The sequence below is a fragment of the Ambystoma mexicanum genome, chromosome 7p (genome assembly GCF_040938575.1).
Source record: "Ambystoma mexicanum isolate Mex_15411 chromosome 7p, UKY_AmexF1_1, whole genome shotgun sequence".
In the NCBI taxonomy this organism is placed as follows: domain Eukaryota; kingdom Metazoa; phylum Chordata; class Amphibia; order Caudata; family Ambystomatidae; genus Ambystoma; species Ambystoma mexicanum.
The window spans coordinates 953,549,848-953,571,287 of NC_090939.1; the positions used below are offsets into that span (position 1 = coordinate 953,549,848).

General features: G+C 46.5%; 1 protein-coding gene across 2 annotated transcripts in view; it reads left to right on the top strand.

Annotated features, from left to right (window-relative positions):
- The window catches only part of POLA1 (DNA polymerase alpha 1, catalytic subunit), a 2,474,741-nt gene that overhangs the window by 381,359 nt on the left and 2,071,942 nt on the right, over positions 1–21,440 (top strand). For both annotated transcript variants that reach the window (XM_069637299.1, XM_069637300.1), the window contains exon 16: positions 6,608–6,692. In XM_069637299.1, coding sequence (XP_069493400.1) covers positions 6,608–6,692 — 85 coding nt within the window. The remainder of the gene's footprint in view (positions 1–6,607; positions 6,693–21,440) is intronic.

Below are 21,440 nucleotides of genomic sequence, written 5' to 3' on the forward strand. Positions count from 1 at the left end.
GCATGCCGTGCCACTTTGACGCTTACAGTGGGGTTGCCAGTACATTTTCAACGGAAAGTGGTCGCTGTTCTTCGTAGGCGTGATCTGCAGGTTGGTAATTGTCGGCATCAGGTTGTTTGAAACCCAAATGTAGTCCAGTATTTTCTTTAGTCCCATGTTCATCCACGTAATTTGCGGAGGAGTATCACCCGGCACATTGCCGTTTAACATGGTGCAATCTCTGGCTTCCATAGCCTCGAGCCATCTTGCTCTTTTGGAAGAGTCCTTGAGATCTTTATTACAGCGATGATTGGTGTCCGAGTGGTTTCCATTGAACCAAGATATATTTAAGTCACTGCACACAATTATCCACAAGTTGTAAAGATTTCTTAGGTTTGTGTCGATTATTGTTGTTATTGATTGGATAAAAACCCCTGCCGAGATCTTTGCAGGATTCCAATATACATTGACTAGCAGAAGATGTTGAGGTGGGCTGGGATCTTTTCTGGATTCGCTGGTTTTTCTTACGAGTAATGTTGATTGTACATGACCATTAGGATTTAATGTATCCGCCACTTCCCAAACTGTTCCTATTTTTATCATTGTCAATTATCCTGAAGACGGACAACCTCTCGCATTTTTGCTTGCAGGGTTTATTAGTATGTGGTAACCGTCTTTTACGGGAAGCTGGCGCATCCAGGTCTCTTGTAGGCATATTATAAAGTTGTCCTGAAGGTCCACTGGAAAGTTGTTATATAAGTGGCCGAATCCTCTAGTGTTCCATGAAATCAGGGTGTTAACGACCTCTGATCCATCGTTGTCTAGTTAGTGTTTTCTCGTGTCGTATTGTGAGGGCCTGTTGGTCTTAGCAGATATCAAATTTGAATTCAGATGCCTTCGAATCTGCTCACACCGATGACTCAGGGTGGTTTTTTGTTCATATTCCTCCGATGGATTATCTCTATGCTGTTTAGCTGGTTCAAGGTGTTCAAGAATTTCAAAGCCAAGCCGTAATATGTCTTCTCTTGCCCCCATCATAGATCTTCTGACTGCTTGGGAGTTGACATGTAGTAGTACGCAATCGACTCTTTCTTCGGAGTAGTATTCAACAATTTGAATGTCGTCAGATGAAATTGTCCTTAAGGAAGGGACTGAATGTAGGAGGCACATCACATTTCTACGATTCAGATTTACATCAGCGTCGTCAGCCAACACATAGGTCAGTTTGATTTTCTTTGATGGTATGGCACAGTGTTGCCCAACAGTGGTACATTTCGTTCTGGTGTCCCTGAATTTATGATTCTGAGCAGTTGTGCACTTTGGATTTATGACAGTGACTAGCTTTTCCTTACTAGTATTTAGGTTAAGAAGTTTTCCGCCGACCATTTTGCTGTCGGACTTTCTTATATCTGATATGCATTTCTCACTCAGTTTTGTTGACAAACGTATTTGGTTTTCTTTTATTTTCCAAGGATTGTTGTATGGTTGAATGTGAAGCTCGAGGGGGGTCTTATCGATGGTAGACATATTGTCGTCGAGGACACGGCTACAATCCTCACTCACTTCTTGTGAGTAAGTGGACAGGTTGCAGAGTTCCTCAAGATCATTTACGGACGAGTCGCTGCCAGAATCCGAGACGACCCTCCTTCGCTTGTTTGGATTTGGTTTTGTTGGCTTAATCGCATGGTTTGGCGCATTTTTCTTCAGAGATGAGGAATTAGATGCTTTTGCCTCTTCTTTTTTGTTGCCGTTTTCTCTACTAGGGTCCGAGGCCTGGAATAGAGATTGACTCTTTAACGATTTTCCTGACATGTTGTCACGGACAAAGACTTTGGATTTGGAAGGCGTTGTTAAGTTTCTGATGAATTTCTTCGAAATTGGAAGTTGCTTTGAGACTGTTGTATATCTTGTCTTTTCTTTCTTTTTGTTGTGTGAATCACTGCTTTGAAGTCCTCCTGGTTTACTATTTTGTGTGGAACTTGGAGTCTTTCCGTTTTGGAGGTTTTTTGCGCCCCCGTGAAAGATTCCAAAAGAAGCCTTTAGATTTGAGCAGCTTGGTGCTGCTGGGGGAAGGTCCCAGATGCTAGGAGGGACTTTTCCTTTTAGGCTTTGATGTACTTCTCTTTCTTTTGGCAGTTGAGAGCCCTCCACAAGGAAGGATTGAAGTTTCGCAGGAATGTCAGTATTAATGCCTATTTCTTTCACTTTTATCACCGGCTTTAGTGCATTTGGTTCAACGTTTGCTCGGGGATAAGTAATACCTTGAACATTCACCTGGACCATTTTTCCAGGGAGTGTTATTGGCAGTGTAGCTGAATCACCCGGATTTATATGTTGACAGCTTCCATTTTCCGACTTAAACAGTTTTGTCGGGGCTGGACTTAGGTGCAAAAGAGATTTTTGCATAAATGTCGACAGCTCGTCCATTTGTGTCTTTGCTTCGTTTGAATTTTTTCCAATTAGCAGGCATATTTTTCTGAGGCCATCTTCTATCTCTAATTGTTCTTTTGTTCGTTGTTCCAACTGCAGGTTGAAGTTATATTCTAGCAGGGATACTTTTTCTGTCAGATGTCCAATGATTGCACCGTTATTGTGAAGTGTTTCATTCATACTTTCATATAACTTTATGAAGGGTATTAGAGCCTGAGATGTCGCTGCTAGCACGTTGTTATGTATTTGTATTGCTGCAGCGACCGAAAGATTGGATTTGGCTTCGGAGATTGAGTCCATTGGGCTAGCCAATTTTGGCTTGCAGTGACCATTATATTCGAAGGGGTCCGCTTGAGGTGGCAGACGTTGTTTCTCTCGGCCTGCGTCAGCAGATTCAAGTTTATGGACGTTGAAGGGGGTCGAGCACTTTGGCGCGTTGTCACCACCTTTATTTGCCACGAACTTTGGTTTGAGCGTAGTCCCTCCCGCTTTCTCAGCTCGATCATCTCTCAGCACATGGGACCGGTGTGAGCTAAGGACACCTCTCTCCCATCTCGGTGAGATGATCGATGTGCGTTCTTCCTTTTCTTGAGGACTGGATTTTTGTTGGTAGTTTATAGTTCCTGATTCAACATTGGGAGATGGCTCCAAAACTAACTTCGTTCGATTGCTATTCCCGTTTTCATATTTTTCTTTAGGGTAGCTTTCTGACAGTTTTGCTTTCATTAACTCAAAGTCGGCTTGTAGCCTTTGTGTAAGTCTGGCCTCCCGTCCAGATGAGTCAGTTGCAATGTTTGGTAATCTTGTAAAGGGAGTGGAATGTATGGAGTTTACTGGCATGTTCTCTTTGTTAGTGTACGCTGATTTGTTAGTGTTTTCTGTATTTAGATTAGACGTTATGTCATTTGCCAGTTGATTAATCAGGGGATGACTGTTCTGACACATTCCGCGGGAAGTTGTAATGACAGTGGATTGGGCGACATCCTTATTTCGAAAATGAAATCGTAACGTTTTGAAGTTATTTTGGGTGCGTGAAGGGTCCGAGTTTAAAAGCTCAGCATCCGTCACCTCAAAGGGAGAATAAAACAAATCTTCTCCGTCTTCATTGCTCTCTTCTGGTGGACAGCATGGTTGTGATGTCTTACATGCAGCGTCGAAATGTGTTTTGCATATATGTTCCACACAATCGGTGTTTGAAACAAGTGCAAGTTCTTTGTTTAAGTGCGTGGGGTCAAGAAAGTTTGCGGTACTCTCAAGGAGTCCCGCTTTCGATTGGTCTCGTTGGGCATCTGGACAAGAGGTTCGCTCACAGCTTGCTGCCTCTTCGGCGTGAGGCTGTTCCAATGCATCTCTCGCTTTTACCTGGAACTCAGAGGCTGAGGCGGCCTCGTCCAGGGGCACCGCAGGCGAAGAGCGTCTCTCCGCAGGGCACAATCCATTTTGTACAGCATCTAGGGCCGGAGTTGAGGCGGAAAATGCTGATGCTAGTGGAAAGATAGTAATGGGGGGTTCAAGGGGAGCATTTGTCAAGGGGGCTGGGGCCAATCGGACTTCCTGGTCAGAGCTCACAAAGCTGGACTCATTCCCCACAGATTCTCCACTTGGGTTGCTGATCTTATTTGCACCCCCAGGGACGGCCGTCGGGGGGGATAAAGTCTGAGTCAACAGGCATCGAGTTCGAGGGTGAGTCACACCCGGTTTCATACAAGATCTGTTTTGTTTTGAGGCGAGTTAATGAGCGGGTGTCCATGACCAAGAGTCTTACCTGGCAACTGGCTGCCTGCCGCGGACTGCCGATGACTGAAACTCAGCGCGAAACTCCGCGCTGACCAGGCCTTTTTAAGGTGGATTGGCCTTACTTTCCTTAAAGGTGCAGGTACTATCCAGCGCACACGGAAAGCAAAACAATGAAAGCAGGAGGTCGCTGCAGCTCCTCACACCGGTGACTGCCGATGACTGAAACTCAGCGCGAAACTCCGCACGCGCTCCGCGCTGACCAGGCCTTTTTAAGGTGGATTGGCCTTACTTTCCTTAAAGGTGCAGGTACTATCCAGCGCACACGGAAAGCAAAACAATGAAAGCAGGGGGTCGCTGCAGCTCCTCTCACACCGGTGACTGCCGATGACTGAAACTCAGCGCGAAACTCCGCGCGCGCTCCGCGCTGACCAGGCCTTTTTAAGGTGGATTGGCCTTACTTTCCTTAAAGGTGCAGGTACTATCCAGCGCACACGGAAAGCAAAACAATGAAAGCAGGGGGTCGCTGCAGCTCCTCTCACACCGGTGACTGCCGATGACTGAAACTCAGCGCGAAACTCCGCGTATTATGCATTATGTAACACATCATTTTTAGAGATGGAATTGAATAACTGCATTTAAAAAATAAATACAATTAACACACACTTGTCTTTGGCAGACAATACAGTTGGCTTAATAAAAAGGTATTATCCTGATTACTTCTGGTTTGCAATTATTTGAAAAAGAAAAAAATATCTTGCTTGCAAACTCAGACAGGCCTTTTCCACAAAAAGGTGGACAAGACTGCTGCAATTTCTTTCCATTAGCCCTTTTGAACTTGCAGTGAATAGAGATGAGGGTAGAGACATCCCTGAAGGCAAGCGAGGAATGCAGGGCGAGTTGTGCTTTTACTGAACAGGGTAACTTAAATAGCTGGTTTTGCTACACAAGTACCAATTTAATTTGCAAACCTACAGGATTGCATAGCAAATTGCTATGTGACACTGCTTATTTTATGCCTTGGTTATGCTTCCCCATACTGCTGTAGCGAACACCCTTAACTGTGCGGCATGCCAGGAACTGATACTCTGCAATGCATTTGACATTCTTCGGTTCTTGCGCATTCTTTAGATTGACACTTAAGGCTTCCTTCACTTGATCACAGGTTATGTTGCCTTCTCCCCCTCATGTGGCATGCTGCGATCATCTGGGCTCTGCATCAGCCGCCCTGCCACACAGGCCACCAACTATGTCAAGAGGAAGTGTCCTTAAAGAGCACAGATGCCCTGCACGCTCAAGACTGTGTCCCTCCGTGTCCACCCCTTCAACCAGGTCCTCCTTCCTTCTGACCTTACCATGGCCGCTGTCCCAAAGGTGCTGTGGAAGAATCTCATGATTCTCATTGTCCTGTAGAAGGAAGGAAATTGTACTAGCTAGAGGAAGGCAACTTTCTTTCTCTAACTCCTTAGCAAAAAAAGAGGATCCCTCAGAGACAAGAAGATCGAACAAATGGCTCACCACCAATGATAAAATCTTGTTAAAAATGGCCTCACACACAAGTGCCTAAACAACGTCGCCCCATGCTACCTTATAGAAAGGTTTAACAGACATTCATCCAACCGACCCACAGAATGGGCGATACTAACCGCCTGACGGTATATAGGTTTAAACATTCCAGAACTGGAGGATGTAGCTTCCCAGTCAAAGCCGCTCAGCTGTGGAACTCCATAACCCTAGCCTTAAGGGAAGACCAAACATGCCCTCATTTCAGACACAACATCATTAAATGGATTAAAGAAAAAGATCACTAAACACAGGGCGGACAGCATAGGCTCCTCCCTTTTACCTTACACTGTATATAATGCTGCTTCTCTGCAACTCACTGTCTGTACACCCTACATAAATTGTATATAATTCCTAAAATGCTTCTGCCCCTCTTCGGCGACTATTGTCCTTACCCTGTACTGTATATTGTGCCATTGTATATCCTTGTACAGCATTGTAACCAAGCTGAAAATATTCTTGATGCTTTGTGCGCCCTAATACCCTCGGGTCTGGCGCACATTATAAATAATAAACAAACAAGTAACACAAACCCAGCAGGTTTCTTGTAACCGCTGTCCATGTGGGGCAGAAAAAAACAGGCGCATTGTGTAATGTACCCATTTGAAACTCTATGGTTAAGAGGATTTGGAACACTGTAGGAAAAGCAGGCAGTCTTCATGATTATAAAAGCTAGGAAACACAAAAGGGAGGCAGGGATAATATTTGCTTTTGTTGGGGGACAGGGGATTTTTATGTCTTTGGAAAAGCATGGCATATTTGCAAGTTAAAAATCCCTAAAGGGTTGCGACAGTAATCTTTTGTTTTACCTTAACATTTTGATATTTAGTAGGTCTGCAAAGGAGATGCAGTTCTTTCTTGCCATAAGTTAATATTTATTTCATTTCTTTTCTGAATGCAGATTGTGGCAATCTCTGTTTTGGCTCATCACAAATTTCCTTTAGACAAAGCACCACCTCAACCTCCTTTCCAAACACACTTCTGTGGTAAGTAACAAATGTGGCCCCAAAAAATGCAAGTCCGTTTGATCCTCTTTGCACACTATTGAATGAAAATGGTTGATTAACGAATGGCTGTCGGTTTCACTGCATTACCTGACTGAGTTTTGGGTGGATGATCATAGTAGGGTCATTTGAGCATTGATTTGTGTCTTTAGTGCCATGCCCTTTTTCATTCTCTTCAGTTTGTTCAGTGGAAATATTGTTCCCTACATCTTGATAATTTACCTCTGTAGTGTAAATGCTAGCAATACCTTATGCATCATGAACTTGTCCCCAGTATTAAAATAATTGTAAAGGGCAACCTTTTCTTGTTTATGGTTTTCCTCATGTTGAATTTTCAGAAAATATGAGTATGAATTAAAACAAATTTTATGCATCCTACGGCGTATAATCCTTAAATCCTTAACATCAATGCAAATGACCCGGTATGGTAAAAAAACAATATAAATGAAGCTTTTCTAAATGCTTCTGATATTTACCATGCCTGCAGTAGTCTTTGAAGTTGCAGAAAATCAAAAGGGATATCCTGTGATAGAATTTGATATAGTCGTATGTGGGGGTCTAGTTTTTTTTTTTTTTAGCAATGTAAAGGCTATACTTGGACATGTCTGTCAATAACATTATAAATGTCAGGTTTTCATTGTCTTGTATGCAAATATCCAACTTATTGGGATGCAAAGATAACATGCCTCAGCTTACTTTTGTTTGTTTGCATGTTGAGATGGGCTTCCAAAATCAGCCCTGGTGGGAGGATTTTGGTAGTCCACCCTATTTATGGTATACTGGGAAGACAGAGGTTAGCCAAAACCCAATCAAGGTCCGGCTGCGGAGAAGTCAAGGCTTAGTTTCAGGAACAGTGAGACTGGTCTAGGGCTCCAAAGAGTCCACACAGCAACATCAATAATTCAAGGTATACAGTAAGTACATAACAATCTATTCGGCCTTTGGTTACAAACTAAGCATATAGAAATCACAGGTAAGTATTGTCACAAAAACATATAGAACCTATGTACGCATTGTTGGGACAGTTTTTCTAAAGTGCTACTAGACTTTATAAAACCATATCTTGGGCAATACAGAATCGCCAACTCTTAGTATAAGGTTTTACCACTTGAGATGTTCGCAGCATGGACAGATCAACCAGGCTGGTTTTAGGAGGCAGAGAGGGCTGTAAATAGGTTCAAAGAAATGGTGGTAGCATACTCATATATTTGTATCGGCTCATATACAAGTGTTTCAGTGCACGACGAAACAAGGGAGGACAAAAACTATGATCTTACTAGGCCCAGTGACATTGAGTACGTGCAAGTGCCAGTGAGAGGGAAGGGGGAAACTGCACGCAGGAGGGGCGAGGTGGAAGTGCTGAGCAAGGGATACAAACAACTAGTGCAGCCAACAAAGTGGCAAGTGCAAGGTTTAAAGCACAGACAAGGGGTGTCTGATAAGTGCAGATAAGGGGACTGTAGGGTTACAGATACAGATCCAAGTGCCAGGGTTGCCCGGACGCAGTGTGGGTGTGTGGCTGGGCAGCGGGAGAGAGGAAGAGCAAAGGCAGAAGCAAAGAGGAAGGTCTTGAGGTGCTTCTCGAACCAGAGATGATTCCCCTCAAGTTTCAGTGTGTCAGGGAGGCTGTTCCAGAGGGAGACCCCAGCCAAGGAGAGATATCTAACCCCATGTTGTTGCTTGGAGAAGCGACACCTTGAGGGAGTTGGAGGTGGAGTAGCGAAGAGCACGAGTGGGAAGGTATTTACAGAGGGAGAGTTGACAGTATTTGCGGGCATGGTCCAAAGAAACCCTCATGTAGCATAGCCAGCAGCGGGGGGAGCACTTGTCTATACGTTTTATAAAATTCGTTGGGGAGCCCATCTGACCCCGGGGCTTTGCTCGTGGGTAGGTGCAGTACCACTGTCTCCGATTCCTCTATTGTGATTGGGGCCTCCAGGCTCTCCCTTTCTTGCTCGTTTAATTTAGTAAATCCTATGTCTTCCAGTGTCTCCTGAGTCTCCCGTTCTGCAGTCTCCCCTGTGTCTTCATAGAGACATTTGTAGAATCTGAGGAACCCCTCGTTCACCCTCTCTTGGGTGTTCCAGATCTGCCCGCCTTCTCCCGTTATCTCCCTGATTACTGGTCTTGGTGTCTGGTTTTTATATAGCCATGCTAGCAGCCTCCTCGATTTATCCCCCCCTGCATGTTGCCTTTAAATATATTTTTTATAGTTAAGATTGCATAGCCTCTCCCAAAGCCCCCCGCTAGCTTGTAGTAGTTGGCTCACTTGTTCGGCGTCCTCCTGTGAGGTACCTCCCCTAGTCATTATTTCTTCTAGTTTCTTCTCTGTCTCTTGTAGCTCACGCTCTGTGCCCCCTTGGAGCCCTCTGGATTTGGATATGGCCGCTCCCCTCACTACCACCTTAAACGCCTCCCATAGGGTTCCTTCTGACTCCACGCTCCCTGTGTTAGTATCGAAATACCCAATGATCTCCTCCCTTAGGTCCTCTCGGAATGCCAAGTCCTGCAGGGCCTCGGCTCTAACCCTCCATGTCGGAAATCTTGCTCTGGGGGCTGATGTCACCACTCCAGGACCAGAGGGGAGTGGTCCGATAATATTCTTGCCTTATATTCTGAGCCCATTATTTCCCCTACAAGTTCTGAGCCGACGAACATAATCCAGTCTCATATACAGGTTGTGCGGGGCAGCATAGTGTGAGTAGTGCCTATCATTTGGGTGTTGCTGCCTCCAGATATCCTCTAGCCTGAAGTCTCTCAGCAGGGCCTGTAGTGCTTTCGCGGTGGGGGAGCGTTTATCTAGTTTCGTGTCTGACCTGTCAATTTTAGGGTATAGCATGCAGTTAAAGTCCCCTCCCCATATGATCGCGCCTCCTATATGGGGGTTGATCTTGCTATATAGTGTCCTGAAGTAGGCCGCCATATCTTGGTTGGGGGCGTATGTATTTGATACTCAGTTCTCTATTCTCCAGCAGCCCCCGCATCACTTTCATCCTCCCGTCCGGCTCTGCCGGGGCCTGAAGCATCTGGAATGGCACATGAGGTGCCACCCAGGTAACCACCCCCCTGGTGTAAGCAGAGTATTTTGCTCCCATGGTGGTCCCTCTCCACTTTTTCTTGACCACCTCTAGTTTCTCTTTGGTAAGGTGGGTTTCTTGTAGTAATGCTATGTCCACTTTTTGCCTTCTCAAATACATCATTACTTTGTTCCTCTTCATGTAACTGTTGAGGCCTCTCACATTCCAAGTTACTATTCTAAGATCTCCCATTGTCATCCATATTTTATCCCTTCTCCCTCCCTCCTTGTTCTTCTCTCCGATTTTTGCTTGGCATGAGTGTGGGCTCGTTCCCTGTCCATTTTCAACATAAACTCCCCAACTAACCCCCATACCCCATACTCCCCTACTATGTTCACTACACACGTTCCCTCCCCTCATCCCTCCCTACCCGTCCCCAACTGATGCCCAGCGCCAACCCTGGATCTCAGGCTCCCCCGCATTTGGTCCTATCTCAGTGTACTGAAATCTTATATTCTGGTCCCAGTGCTGATTCTGCAGCTGCAGCACCATAGGTACCGCAGTCTTTGTTACTTATCTGCATCGTCTTCTTTCTGTCAGTTTCCGATGGGCAGTTCTGTGTATCCAGCCACTGACGCATCCTCTGGGGGTGTCGAAGAACAGTGCTCTTATTTTTGTGGTACACCGTCAGTTTGGCCTGCTACATTAACATGTATTTGTAGCCTGCTTCCCGCAATATTCTCTTCACCGACCCATAGTTCATTCGACGTGTCTGCACCAAGAGTGTGTGGTCCGGATATGCCGTGATATTTGCCGATGCCCTTTGTATTGTGCCTCCCTTCTGAAGTGTTCTAGGATCCTTTCCCTGTCTTGATAGTTCAGGATTTTGGCAATTATTGGTCTCCCAGGGGGGGTGGGGGGGGGGGTTAGGGGGAAGGGCAGGGGGAGAGAGGGGTGCTCCTGGCGGTGGCCTCCTTGTTAGGGCGCTAGGCGCTCGTTCCACCGCAAATCCTTGAGTGAGCGCCCCTCCTCCTATTTCTTGCAGCAGCATCGTCTCAACGTACTCTGTTGGGTTTCATCCCTCGCTCCTTCTGATAGTCCCACGATGCGTATGTTGTTTCTCCGGGCACGTCCCTCCGCTGCTTCTGCCCTATTTTCCAGATTGCTCACGCATTGTTTCAGGATGTTAATCTCCAATGTGTGAGACGCACATGCAGCTGTGTTCGGGGTCACTATATTTTCCAGTTCGCCTGTGCGATCTGCTAGTGCTCTAACATCTTGTCTGAGGAGATTCACCTCTTCCTGTACTGTGCCAACCTTATGTTCCAGTGCCGCCTTCAGTTCGACCATGGCTGATTCCAGTTTAGTTTCCCACGCTAGTTTCAGGTCCGCGATTGCTTCCAGGATCTGCTGTTCTTTGCTCACGGTGGCCGTATCCGTTGCAGGGGTCTTCTCCTTGCTCCTAGCCTCTTCTGCCGACTGCGGTATTCTTACAAATTCTTCCTGCATGGGTTGTTTGCCCTTTGCCTTGGTCTGTTTGCCATCTCAGTGTTGTCGTATGCTTCAATTTGGGCTCTCGGTAGTGTGGTCTCCAGCACTTCAGGGCTAGTCTGTAACCAACTATGATGCCTGAGGGAGGCTGTGTTGGAAGTCCTCGTGTTCTTTTCATGTTTCACGAGTGGGTTGTGTCCTCCCCCGTCCCTGGCCGCTGCTACCTCTGTTGTCTTTGTGTCACGGCCCTTGTTGGGTCGTGTCGCTAGCTGCACTCCCGAGGGCTTGCGAACCTGCCCTGGTGCGATTGTTGGACCCGGCAGTTCCCCGATAGTGGTCTCAGTCTTCCACTCTAAGCAGGCGCATTGTACTTATTCTCCCCCTTGCCGGCCCCGCCAGGGTCCCTTCTCCGCTGTTCTATTCTTCTTGGTTTCAGTTGCGTTTCACTCTTAGTTGTGCGCTATTCTTTGAATCACCACTCGGGTGCTTTCTTGCGTGGCGCTTATGTTGCACCTGTGTCCTGCACAAGCCAATTGCTCTCCGTGGGGCAGACTCGCTTGCCCAGCTCCCAGTTTGGTTGCTAGCGCCTCTGTTAGTTAAGCCTGTACCCAGGCTCGCTTTGTACACTGCCTGGGTCTGACCTCCGCATCTGAGCCTGTGTCTATGGTATGTATTATCGTTAGCCCTTGGTGGTATGTCCTCATGCGGACCGTTGTGATGTATTGCCTCTTCGGATCATGACTGGTGGTGTTTTCTCATCCTCTCCGTCAGGTTTTCTGATGTCTCGCGGTGTCCCAGACCTCTGTGCTCCCTGGTGACTACCCCACGTGTCACCTTGGATCTTATTTCGCTGGGTTGCCCAGCTTCGTGTCACTTGTGGCTCAGTATCCTCCTGGGTCACTCTGCTGCTCAGTTTGGAACACTTGCCTGAAGTCTGTATTAGCCCATATAGATACTGTGTATGCAATGTGTTCCCACCGCTTACATTATCCTTGCTGCCTTGTTACTTGGGGAGCTGCCAACGCCTTTAGGAGCACTTTTCGTTGTACGTATTACTGGCATTCATATATTCTCTACTGCCGAATTAAAGTCAGAGCTGCTAACTTTGAGGAGCAGCCTCTGCTGCGTGTGTTACGGTCGGTCCTCCGACTACCAATCTTCTTTGTGCTTTTGTATGGCCAGCAATGCTTTATGATCAGCCTTCAGCATAAGGCGTCGCCAACGCCTTCTGAGCTGCTTCTACAGCAGCGCTTTTTGTGTGCGCTCTCAGCTCACCACCCCCACCGAGCCCAGCACTCGCATCTGAATGTGCAGTGCAACAATGCATCTTCGTCTGCTCTTAGGGGTGAGGGCTGTGATTACCGCGTGTGCGTTCTCCTGCCAGAGCTGTCGGGCATATGCGCTGTGCTGTCCGGCGCGGCTTCCCCCAGTTTGTGCATACAGTTCGGTTCGGTCTATCTGCTGGGGCATGGACCGCTCCGGTCCTCTTCTGGTCCGCCTCACTTCAGGCTGTGTGTAGGGTGCGTGGTGGCACGTTCCGCTGGGTTTGCCTCACACAACTTCGTTTCTCCACACCATGGGCTTACAGATGCTTCCGTAGGGCTCCTTTGTTTTCCTCACTTGTCTGCCATTTTAGATCCGAGCATCGCCGAGTCCCGCAGTCTCAATTATACCCAGGGCTGTGTCCCCAGCGCTTCTCGTGGGCTCCGGACAGTCTTTAAAGAGGCTCCATATATTCATGTGCGTGCACATTTGTTTTCTCACGCAGCAGGCATCAGCGTATGCACCTTTATGGCGGATTAATGCAGGATTGTCCGGAGCTCCTCTGGAAACATGTCTCTCTACATGGCACTGTAGCCACACCCCCTATGCAAACCAAAGTTAACCTTATTTAGAGGAGCAAAATGCAGTTCAAGATGAGTAAAACCTAATGATACACATTTAGAATGGCAATCAGCTATTCATGGGGGATAACACCAAATTAGACTTCTAAAAAGACATAATGTAATTCAAGGTAAGCAGACCCTAATGGTGGTAACCTACAGCGTTATTCAGTTTCAGGAATCAATTAGTTATACCAAGACTGTTGCAAGTATACACCTTGCAACCTATGTTTCTTATTCTTCTGTTGAAAATAGTTACACCCACCTTACTTTTCAGAACACTGTTCAAAGATAAGTAAAGAACTTGTATACTTTTCAGAGGGGCAGTTGGCTACTCCTAGATAAGTAAGAATGGTACTTAAAGGGGTAGTGCCATCAAAAATGTAATTGGTTCAAAAGATGGGCCATCATCAAAAATATATATAAGAAATAATCATTATGAAAGTTTCTATGTTCACTTTTAAGCAAACAAGGCTCAAAGTCGCAGATCTAAAGCACTAGGAGGCATCCATTCTGTGCTTGTTAATTTCTGCCCTTGCGGCACTAATGAAGCAAAAGCCAGCCAGCTGTAATGCACAAAAGCTACCAGCAGGTGGCTGTTGCTTCATTAGTGACACAAGGGCAGAAATCAACACGACCTGATGCTGGTAAGTGCTTTAAAGTTCTTTTTTCAAAGCACTGGAAAATAAATGCTGCGGTTTTCTTTCTAATTTAGAAAGAAAACTGCAGCATTTCTAACTTGTATTGATCTTTGCTTTGGCTTCATCTTTGAGTCTCCTGTGCTCCCCCGGTCCGGGTCGGGGGAGCCCAGGAGACTCGTGGCTGAAGCCACAGCAAACCTAATACAACATTGTTGTATTTAAAAATGCTGCAGTTTTCTCTGTTTCACGGAGTCCGGGAAACGTAGAAAGAAAACCGCAGCATATTTAAATACAACCATGTTGTATTTCTGACTGTGCCAGCTTTCTCTTTGTCTCCTGGGCTCCCCCGGATCAGGGGAGCCCAGGAGACTCAAAGCGAAAGTGCAGTCAGAAATACAACATGGTTGTATTTGTGATTGCCGTGGTTGGAAAAACACGGCAATCAGAAGTACGTTGTTGTCAGCCCTACAGATAAGGTGCGTATTGTGCCTTTTTACCCATGTAATTATAGCCATTACGGAGCATTTCATTTTCTTCTGCGTACCGTTTACGCTGTATTTATTTTCATTAAAAAGTATACTTTCCTCCACTAGATGGCAGTAGAGGGCAATAATCTCCATATCTGAGTATTGCACGACTTCTTTTATTAAATCACTGAAAGTACAGTGGGGTTAACTAGATTTTTGGGACTTCTAGTTTACCATTCAGGCTTAACATGTTGATGTAAGGATTTACATGTTGCCATGTGTTATTATGCAATTTGTTTTTGGAAGTAAATTCTTTAAGACATCATTACTGTAGGCCTTGAAATCCAAACTATTTGTACTGAGTAACGCTTGGAAGGTATGTGGTCAAATTTGCAGAGTGGATTAAAATCCCTGCTTCACTTTTCAGCCAAGGTTTGTGATCCTGGTCCCTTGTCCCTATACTCCACCCTACCTCCCACCCCATCTGTCCGGCCATCCTACTCCCTCCTTTGAGGATGCAACCAGAGGACGACTAGTTCCTTTTTTTCCACTTCCACCACTGATGTGATTAGCGGTCATGGGCTGAATTTTCTGTGATGCGTGTTATGTCCGAGATGCAGATTCTTGACTATCTAGGAGGAAATCTATTGTGCAATCAAGACTGCTCTCCTAGGATGGAAGTAGAAGATGGGGTAAGGTACAGACAAGTCTTTAATACTCAAGGAGTTCATGCTTGTTATATTAAACAAGCAGCAAGGAGTAAGCCAAGAGACATAAACTTTGTCATGTGCATTATTAAATGGTCACTACTATTAATGCTACAGGTCGAACGGTGGAATAGGGGCCCGTCGGGCTTTTTGAGTAGTAACTAGTTGGAAATAAATCACTTGTAGTAGCAATTTCTATTTTTGCTAAAAAGGCACAGTGGCAAAAGTATTTGTCCAGGATCACACACTTTAGTGTTGAAGCAGGGCTTTGGGACCAGTCTTCAATTTATGCATGTAAGGACCCAGACATGGGGAATCTCACAACCCAGGAATATGGAAGGGAGACATACGGGCTGGAAAAAGAATCAAACGCGACCTGTATGATAGGCGGGTGGTGGGAACACACACGCAAACCTAACTTACCCCGAACCGAGGATCTAAATGAGTGGGAAAGCACAAGATCAGTGATTGGTAAGAACCCCGAACAGCCGACCATGGATCAGCCCGCAGAGAAGAGGTTACCAAAACGTCCTCGCGAGGACGAAAACCCTGACTCCACGGGCCAAGAGACAGAGAGCTGTGTACAGCCGGGAAGGTCCCGCCTCGCCAGGGCGACACTGACGGCAAGACGAAAGAGTAGCCGTCCCCGCTGGAACGAAGCCCCAAAATTCTCGGAGCGAGAAGCAGACCGCTGAGTCCAGCCAGGGAAGACTCCCCTTGTCATTGCGGCACTGACGACCAGCGGGAGGGAGGAAGGAAACTGTAGCCGCGATGAGGAGCTGACTACAAACGGCCGCCAAATGGAAGAAGCCCAGTCTCCGCATGAAGTCGTGATCCGCGTGTTACAACTGCGAGCAGGTCCCCAACCACGTGTCCCGCAGACTAGAGGAAGCCGGTCCGCTTCAGCAAAGACAGAGACCCACAAAGCGAGTTCTATTATCGGGGACACATAGCCCGAGCGTGGGGGCAACCAAAACAGCAGACACTTACCTGGGCGGCAGCAGGACATCCAGGGGAACAGGCTCAGGGAAGAACACGGAGGGTGGCTCACAAGGAAAAGGGGGCGGGGCCTATAGGGGTTTTTATGCTCCAAGACAGGAAGTAGACCCTGATTGGCCCATTCTTACCTGCCTATATAAAGAGCCAGATAGTTGGAAGAGGCTTGCTCATTCTTGTTCTCCTTGCAGAGCTGATCAGACCTGGAATCCGGAACGCCGGGAAGCACCTAGGCGTATGAGGACTAATTGGAAGAAGACTGTCGGAGGTCATTATAGCGCATCCTACAAGAAAACAGAGGAAAACATTTGCTCCACAAAAAGAACACCCAGAAGGACTCTGGGAAAAGAATTTAATTTTGCTAGCCAGCATTATTTGGGTAAATCTGAATAAAGACCAACATTTTTTTTCCATTTATCCACCTATTTTGCCTCATTGTCATAATGCACTTGCCTCCATTTCTTCCTAACTGTAATTGCCAGAATGATGTTTTTTGGCTTTGTACACAAACAATAAACCAGTAAAATTATAAATATGCCTACCATAATGCAATTCAGCTTGCATGCACTTTTTGGTTATTTGAAGTGATATTGCCAACTAGTGTCTGGCGATCCACTTTAATTTCCTGTAGCAGACAGCGGGAAAGGTAGATTAGCAGTTTGTGACTTTTGCTAAGATTATGTGTGCAAGTTCCTGTAAGTAAATCATATGCCAACAATTGCTTACTCACACTCCCTCTGTAGGCAATACATCAGTCTCTATCTATAGTAGTTCTTAACAGAGTTTCTAGGCTCTAGAATTTTGAAAATGAAGCTGTGTAAGTACCAGCTACTTGTGGAAAGTATTCTGCCATAAAATAACTTACAAGTGTAATAAAATGGTTAAAGCCAATCCAGACAACTTCGATCTACAACTCTTTTGGGCTACGGGTCTGATTTTACGTATGCATTGGGTGTATGTTAGATACGTTTTACTCTTGCAGAGGAGAAAACTCATTTTTACTCTCTTGCAATTGCATTTAGTCTCTAATTTGAAAAATCATGCGTAAAATACTCCCACCTCAAAATCTTATCTGGAGCACTGGTTGTTGTATTTATAATTGCTAGGCCTTTGTTTTTTGCATTTCATTTTACGTTTTCTGTGCTTCCCTTGGCTTGGGGAGCACTGAAAACGTAAAATGAAAGTGAAGGCACTGGCAGCCTCCTCAGCTCATGCAGCTCTGCTCTGTTTGCAGTAAGCAAAAGCTCTCAGTAGGGGGCTTTTGCTGCTTGTTTAGTGCTGCCAAGGCAGACCTTAACATGAGCCGAGCGGGGTGCCTGAAATGGCAAAATGGATGCTCCCATGTAAACGCTTTGAGCCTCGTTTCCTCAAGTTTCCATAGGAACTTCCATTAAAATTATGTGTAATGCATGTTTTGTATTATTGCCCATCTTTTGGTACAATAATATTTTTGAGCGCACTTTTCCTTTAATAGTTGAACGGTTGGTGCCCAGATACTGGTATCTTGTTCTGTTATGTGAACTTTGTGTCCTCGGCTTTTGACATTCCTTTTAGGCAGCTACCATCCAGCCACTGCAGAATCTTCCTGAATTAAAATGTATTTGTCTCAAATAGCGTGCTTGGCTGCAGGCCTCTCTTAAAGTTACAGAGCTTAATTCTCTGCTGTGCTTGTGCATTTTAAAATGGCAAAGGTTTTTTTCCCCTCTGCAGGACAAGTTTGCTTTGCTATCTACCGATTTCCTATGCATGCCCGTCACATCATTTCCCTCACTATGTGTGCACAGCAACTTTATCTAACTACAATGTTCTGCCCAACGTGTGTAGCTAGTCCCTATCTTGTGTACACGCCCTCCTGTCACCTATTTTAAAACGCAGTAATTGTGCATGCTAATGATTTATCTGTTCCCTACTTGTGTAGCGCAAAATAAATATTCTTTGTGTCTGCTGTATTTCGTGGAGAATTTAAAGTGCTGTTTCAAATGTGTCCTTATCTCATAATTTTGTTTCTTCTGAGGAAGGCAGGGGGGACAGAGCCTGTACATGTTCGCTATTTAATAGTTGCCCCACTACAGGTCACTTGCCCTGTGTAGAGAGGCAATGTAGCTCTGGTCTGGGTGTTACAGAGCAAGATCTCCCTGTCTGCATTTCACCTTACCCGGGAAGAATACGACTGCAGACTCACTGAGCAGGTAGGGCTCAGTCTCCCATGAGTGCAAGCTGTGCCAGGAAGTTCATCTGCAGATCTTCACCCTTTGGGGAACCCCACAAGTGAATCCGTTTGCCTCTAGTGTGAACAGGAAGTGTGATCTTTTTTGCTCCAGGGAATTTCCCCAGAGAGGAGCACTGGTGGAGGCTTTGTCTGGTGGACTAACTTCCAGCTCCTTTATGCGTTCCCTCCGATTCCTGTCATTCCTCAAGTTATCAGGAGGTTGGAGAGTTACAGGGCAACCACGCTCCTAATTGCCTCGGACTGGACCTGGAGGACGTCATTAGCCAGACCTGGACATGGCCGTCTGTCCTCCACAGTGTCTTTCCCAGATGCCAGACCTTCTCTCTCAGGAGAGGGGGCTGGTTCTTCACTCAAGCATATTCGCGCTCAACTTGCATGCCTGACTTCTGAAAGGCTAAGGTACAAGGATTGGGACCTTCTGGAAGACATGATCGAGGTGCTGCTTTTGGCCAGAAAGCCCACAACTAAAGCTCCATACTGCTGCCATTGGAAGAAATTCTGCAGCTGGTGCAGAGCATAGGATGTGGATCCTTTGTGACACCTCAATGGTGTTGTCCTCCTTTCTTCATTTGGCAAGCCTGGACCGTCGGATCACCACAATCGAAGGCCATTTAGCAGCACTTTATATATTCAAGCGCACGCCAGAACAAGGTCTTACTTCTCGTTCCCCCTGGGTGGTGCAATTTTTGAAAGGACTGACTACCACTTTCTCCACAACACCTTTCATGGTGCTTGCATGTGATATAAGCTTAGTGTTAACTTTTCTCCTGGCTTCTCCATTCACCCATTACATTTGTGTCCACTGAGGCTACTATCTTGGAGGACAGTTTTTTAGTCGCCATTTCCTCAGTCAGGAGAGTATGCGAATTGCAGACCCTGTCCTGTAAACCACCTTTTTATTTATTTTCGAGAGACCAGCTGAATCTTGGAGTGCGTCCCTCGTTCCGTCCGAAGGTCGTATCGGAGTTTCTCCTGTCGCAGACAATCTGTCTGCCAGCCTTCTATCTGCCTCATCCAATCAAACCATAGCCCACATTTAGTCTAAATTGTGCAAGGTAACAATATTTTGCTTTTAGACCATCACTGTTAGCCATAGCTTGCAATTTGACCTAATTTTGTAAGGTAGGAATATTCTGCATTCAGTAATTGCAAGGACTAGCCACGCTGCACATTTGAAACTTTTGAAATTAAGCATGCGTCAGACTCTGATAGACTTGTGAAGACGTACCAGCCGTCAGTTAGAATTGTGAATAATTGTGATGTGTCATATTTGGATAGATTTGTGAAGATTAGCCACAAGTCACAGGTAGATAGTCTGCGAGATTAACTGTGCGAATCACTAGGATTGCGAAGATTAGTGATTCACCATATTAGATCAAACTATGTACATTATCCAAATATTTCAAAAAAAAGTAGCAGGCGCTCATCTCCGGAAAGAACACGGCATGATAACCTGATCTGAGATGAGTTTGCAGCAGAGGCTCGTCTGCGGATGAGATCTTTGCAGTGGGCACTCAACCTCCAGTGGTCTCAGTCCTCCGGCAGGCTGGCGAACCTTGTTCAGGTGCCGCCCTCGGTCGCCCAGGACCTTCTGTGGTGGGCCGTCGAAGGCAATCTGATGAAGGGGGGCCCCATTTTGGCTGCCCTGGCCTGAGGTGACGATCGTGACGGACGCATCCCTCACGGGATGGGGAGCTCATGCCAACGAGTTAACAGTCAGCGGTCGTTGGTCTCCGTCGGAGTCCAGACTCCATATCAATCTGTTGGAGCTGAGGGCCGTCAGGCTTGTCCTGAAGGCTTTTCTGCCGTCTGTGAGAGGAAAGTATCCTGATTCTAACGGACAACACGGTGGCCATGCACTACCTCAACAAAAAGGGTGGGGGGCAGGGTTACTTCCTCTGTGCAGGGAGGCGATGCAGCTCGAGTTCTGGGCCATCCAGCAGGAAGTTTCGATCTCGGCTGTTCATCTGGCCAGGGACGACGACGAGATGGTGGATGCTCTGAGCAGGCAGAGCACGATCTCTCACGAGTGGGAGCTGGCTCAGGAGATTCTCCTGGAGATCTTCACCCTTTGGGGGACCCCCTCAAGTGGATCTCTTCGCCTCCAGTGTCAACCGGAAGTGCGAAAGGTTCTGCTCGCGGGAATTTCCTCCAAAAGGAACCTTAGGAGACGCGTTTGTGGTGGAGTGGTCATTCCCACTGTTGTACGCGTTTCCTCCAGTCCCCGTCATCCCCCAAGTACTGCGGAGGTTACGGAGGTTGGGTTCCTGGATGATCCTCATTGCTCTGCCGTGGGCCCGGAGGACGTGGTACACGGACCTTCTCGACTTGTCCATCTGCCCTCCACGTCGTCTTCCCTACCGAGACGATCTGCTCTCACGGGAGGGGGGTCAGGTTTTCCATCCAGAGGTCAGATCTCTCAACCTTCACGCTTGGCTTCTGAAAGGTTGAGGTATAAGGATTGGAACCTCCCTGAAGACGTGATGGAGGTGTTTCTCTCGGCCAGGCGGCCGGCAACAAAGTCTCTGTACCATTGCCGTTGGAGAAAGTTCTGCGACTGGTGCAGAGTTAAGAATGTGGATCATTTTGAGTGTGACATTCCCATGGTTCTGTCTTTTTTGCTTTCCTTGGCCCACAGGGGCTTGCCAAGTGGGGACCATTAAAGGTTACCTGGCGGCGTTGTCCATCTTTAAGCGCTCGTCTGAAGAATGTTGCTATTTTAAGTTTCCTTTCATTTCTCAGTTTTTGAAAGGGTTCACTAATGTGTTTTCTCAGTCACCTTTTCTGGTGCCCGGTTGGGATTTGAACCTTGTTCTTAAGTTTCTTATGGGTGCTCCGTTTGAGCCTTTGCAGTCTTGCCCTTTGAGACTGTTAACTCTGAAAACTGTGTTTTTGGTTGCGGTTACCTCGCTCGCAGAGTGAGTGAGTTACAGGCACTTTCAGTTAAGCCACCCTTCACTGTTTCATAAGGACAGGGTTGTCCTTAGAGTTCGTCCTTCCTTTCTTCCAAAGGTGGTTTCGGAATTTCATTTGAGCCAGAAGGTTGTTCTTCCGGCGTTCTATCCTCCTCCACATCCTGGTAAGGAAGAGTAGAGGCTCCATAGGCTTGATCCTAGGAGAGCGTTGAGTTTTTATATTTTGCGCATGTCCCGGGTCAGAGTGGACGATCAACTTTTCATTGGTTATGTTGGAAAGCGTTTGGGACAAGCTGTGATGAAACAGACTTTGTCTCGTTGGATTATTTTGGCGATCTGCGAGTGTTACCGCTTGGCGGGTAAGGATCCTCCGGCTGGCTTGC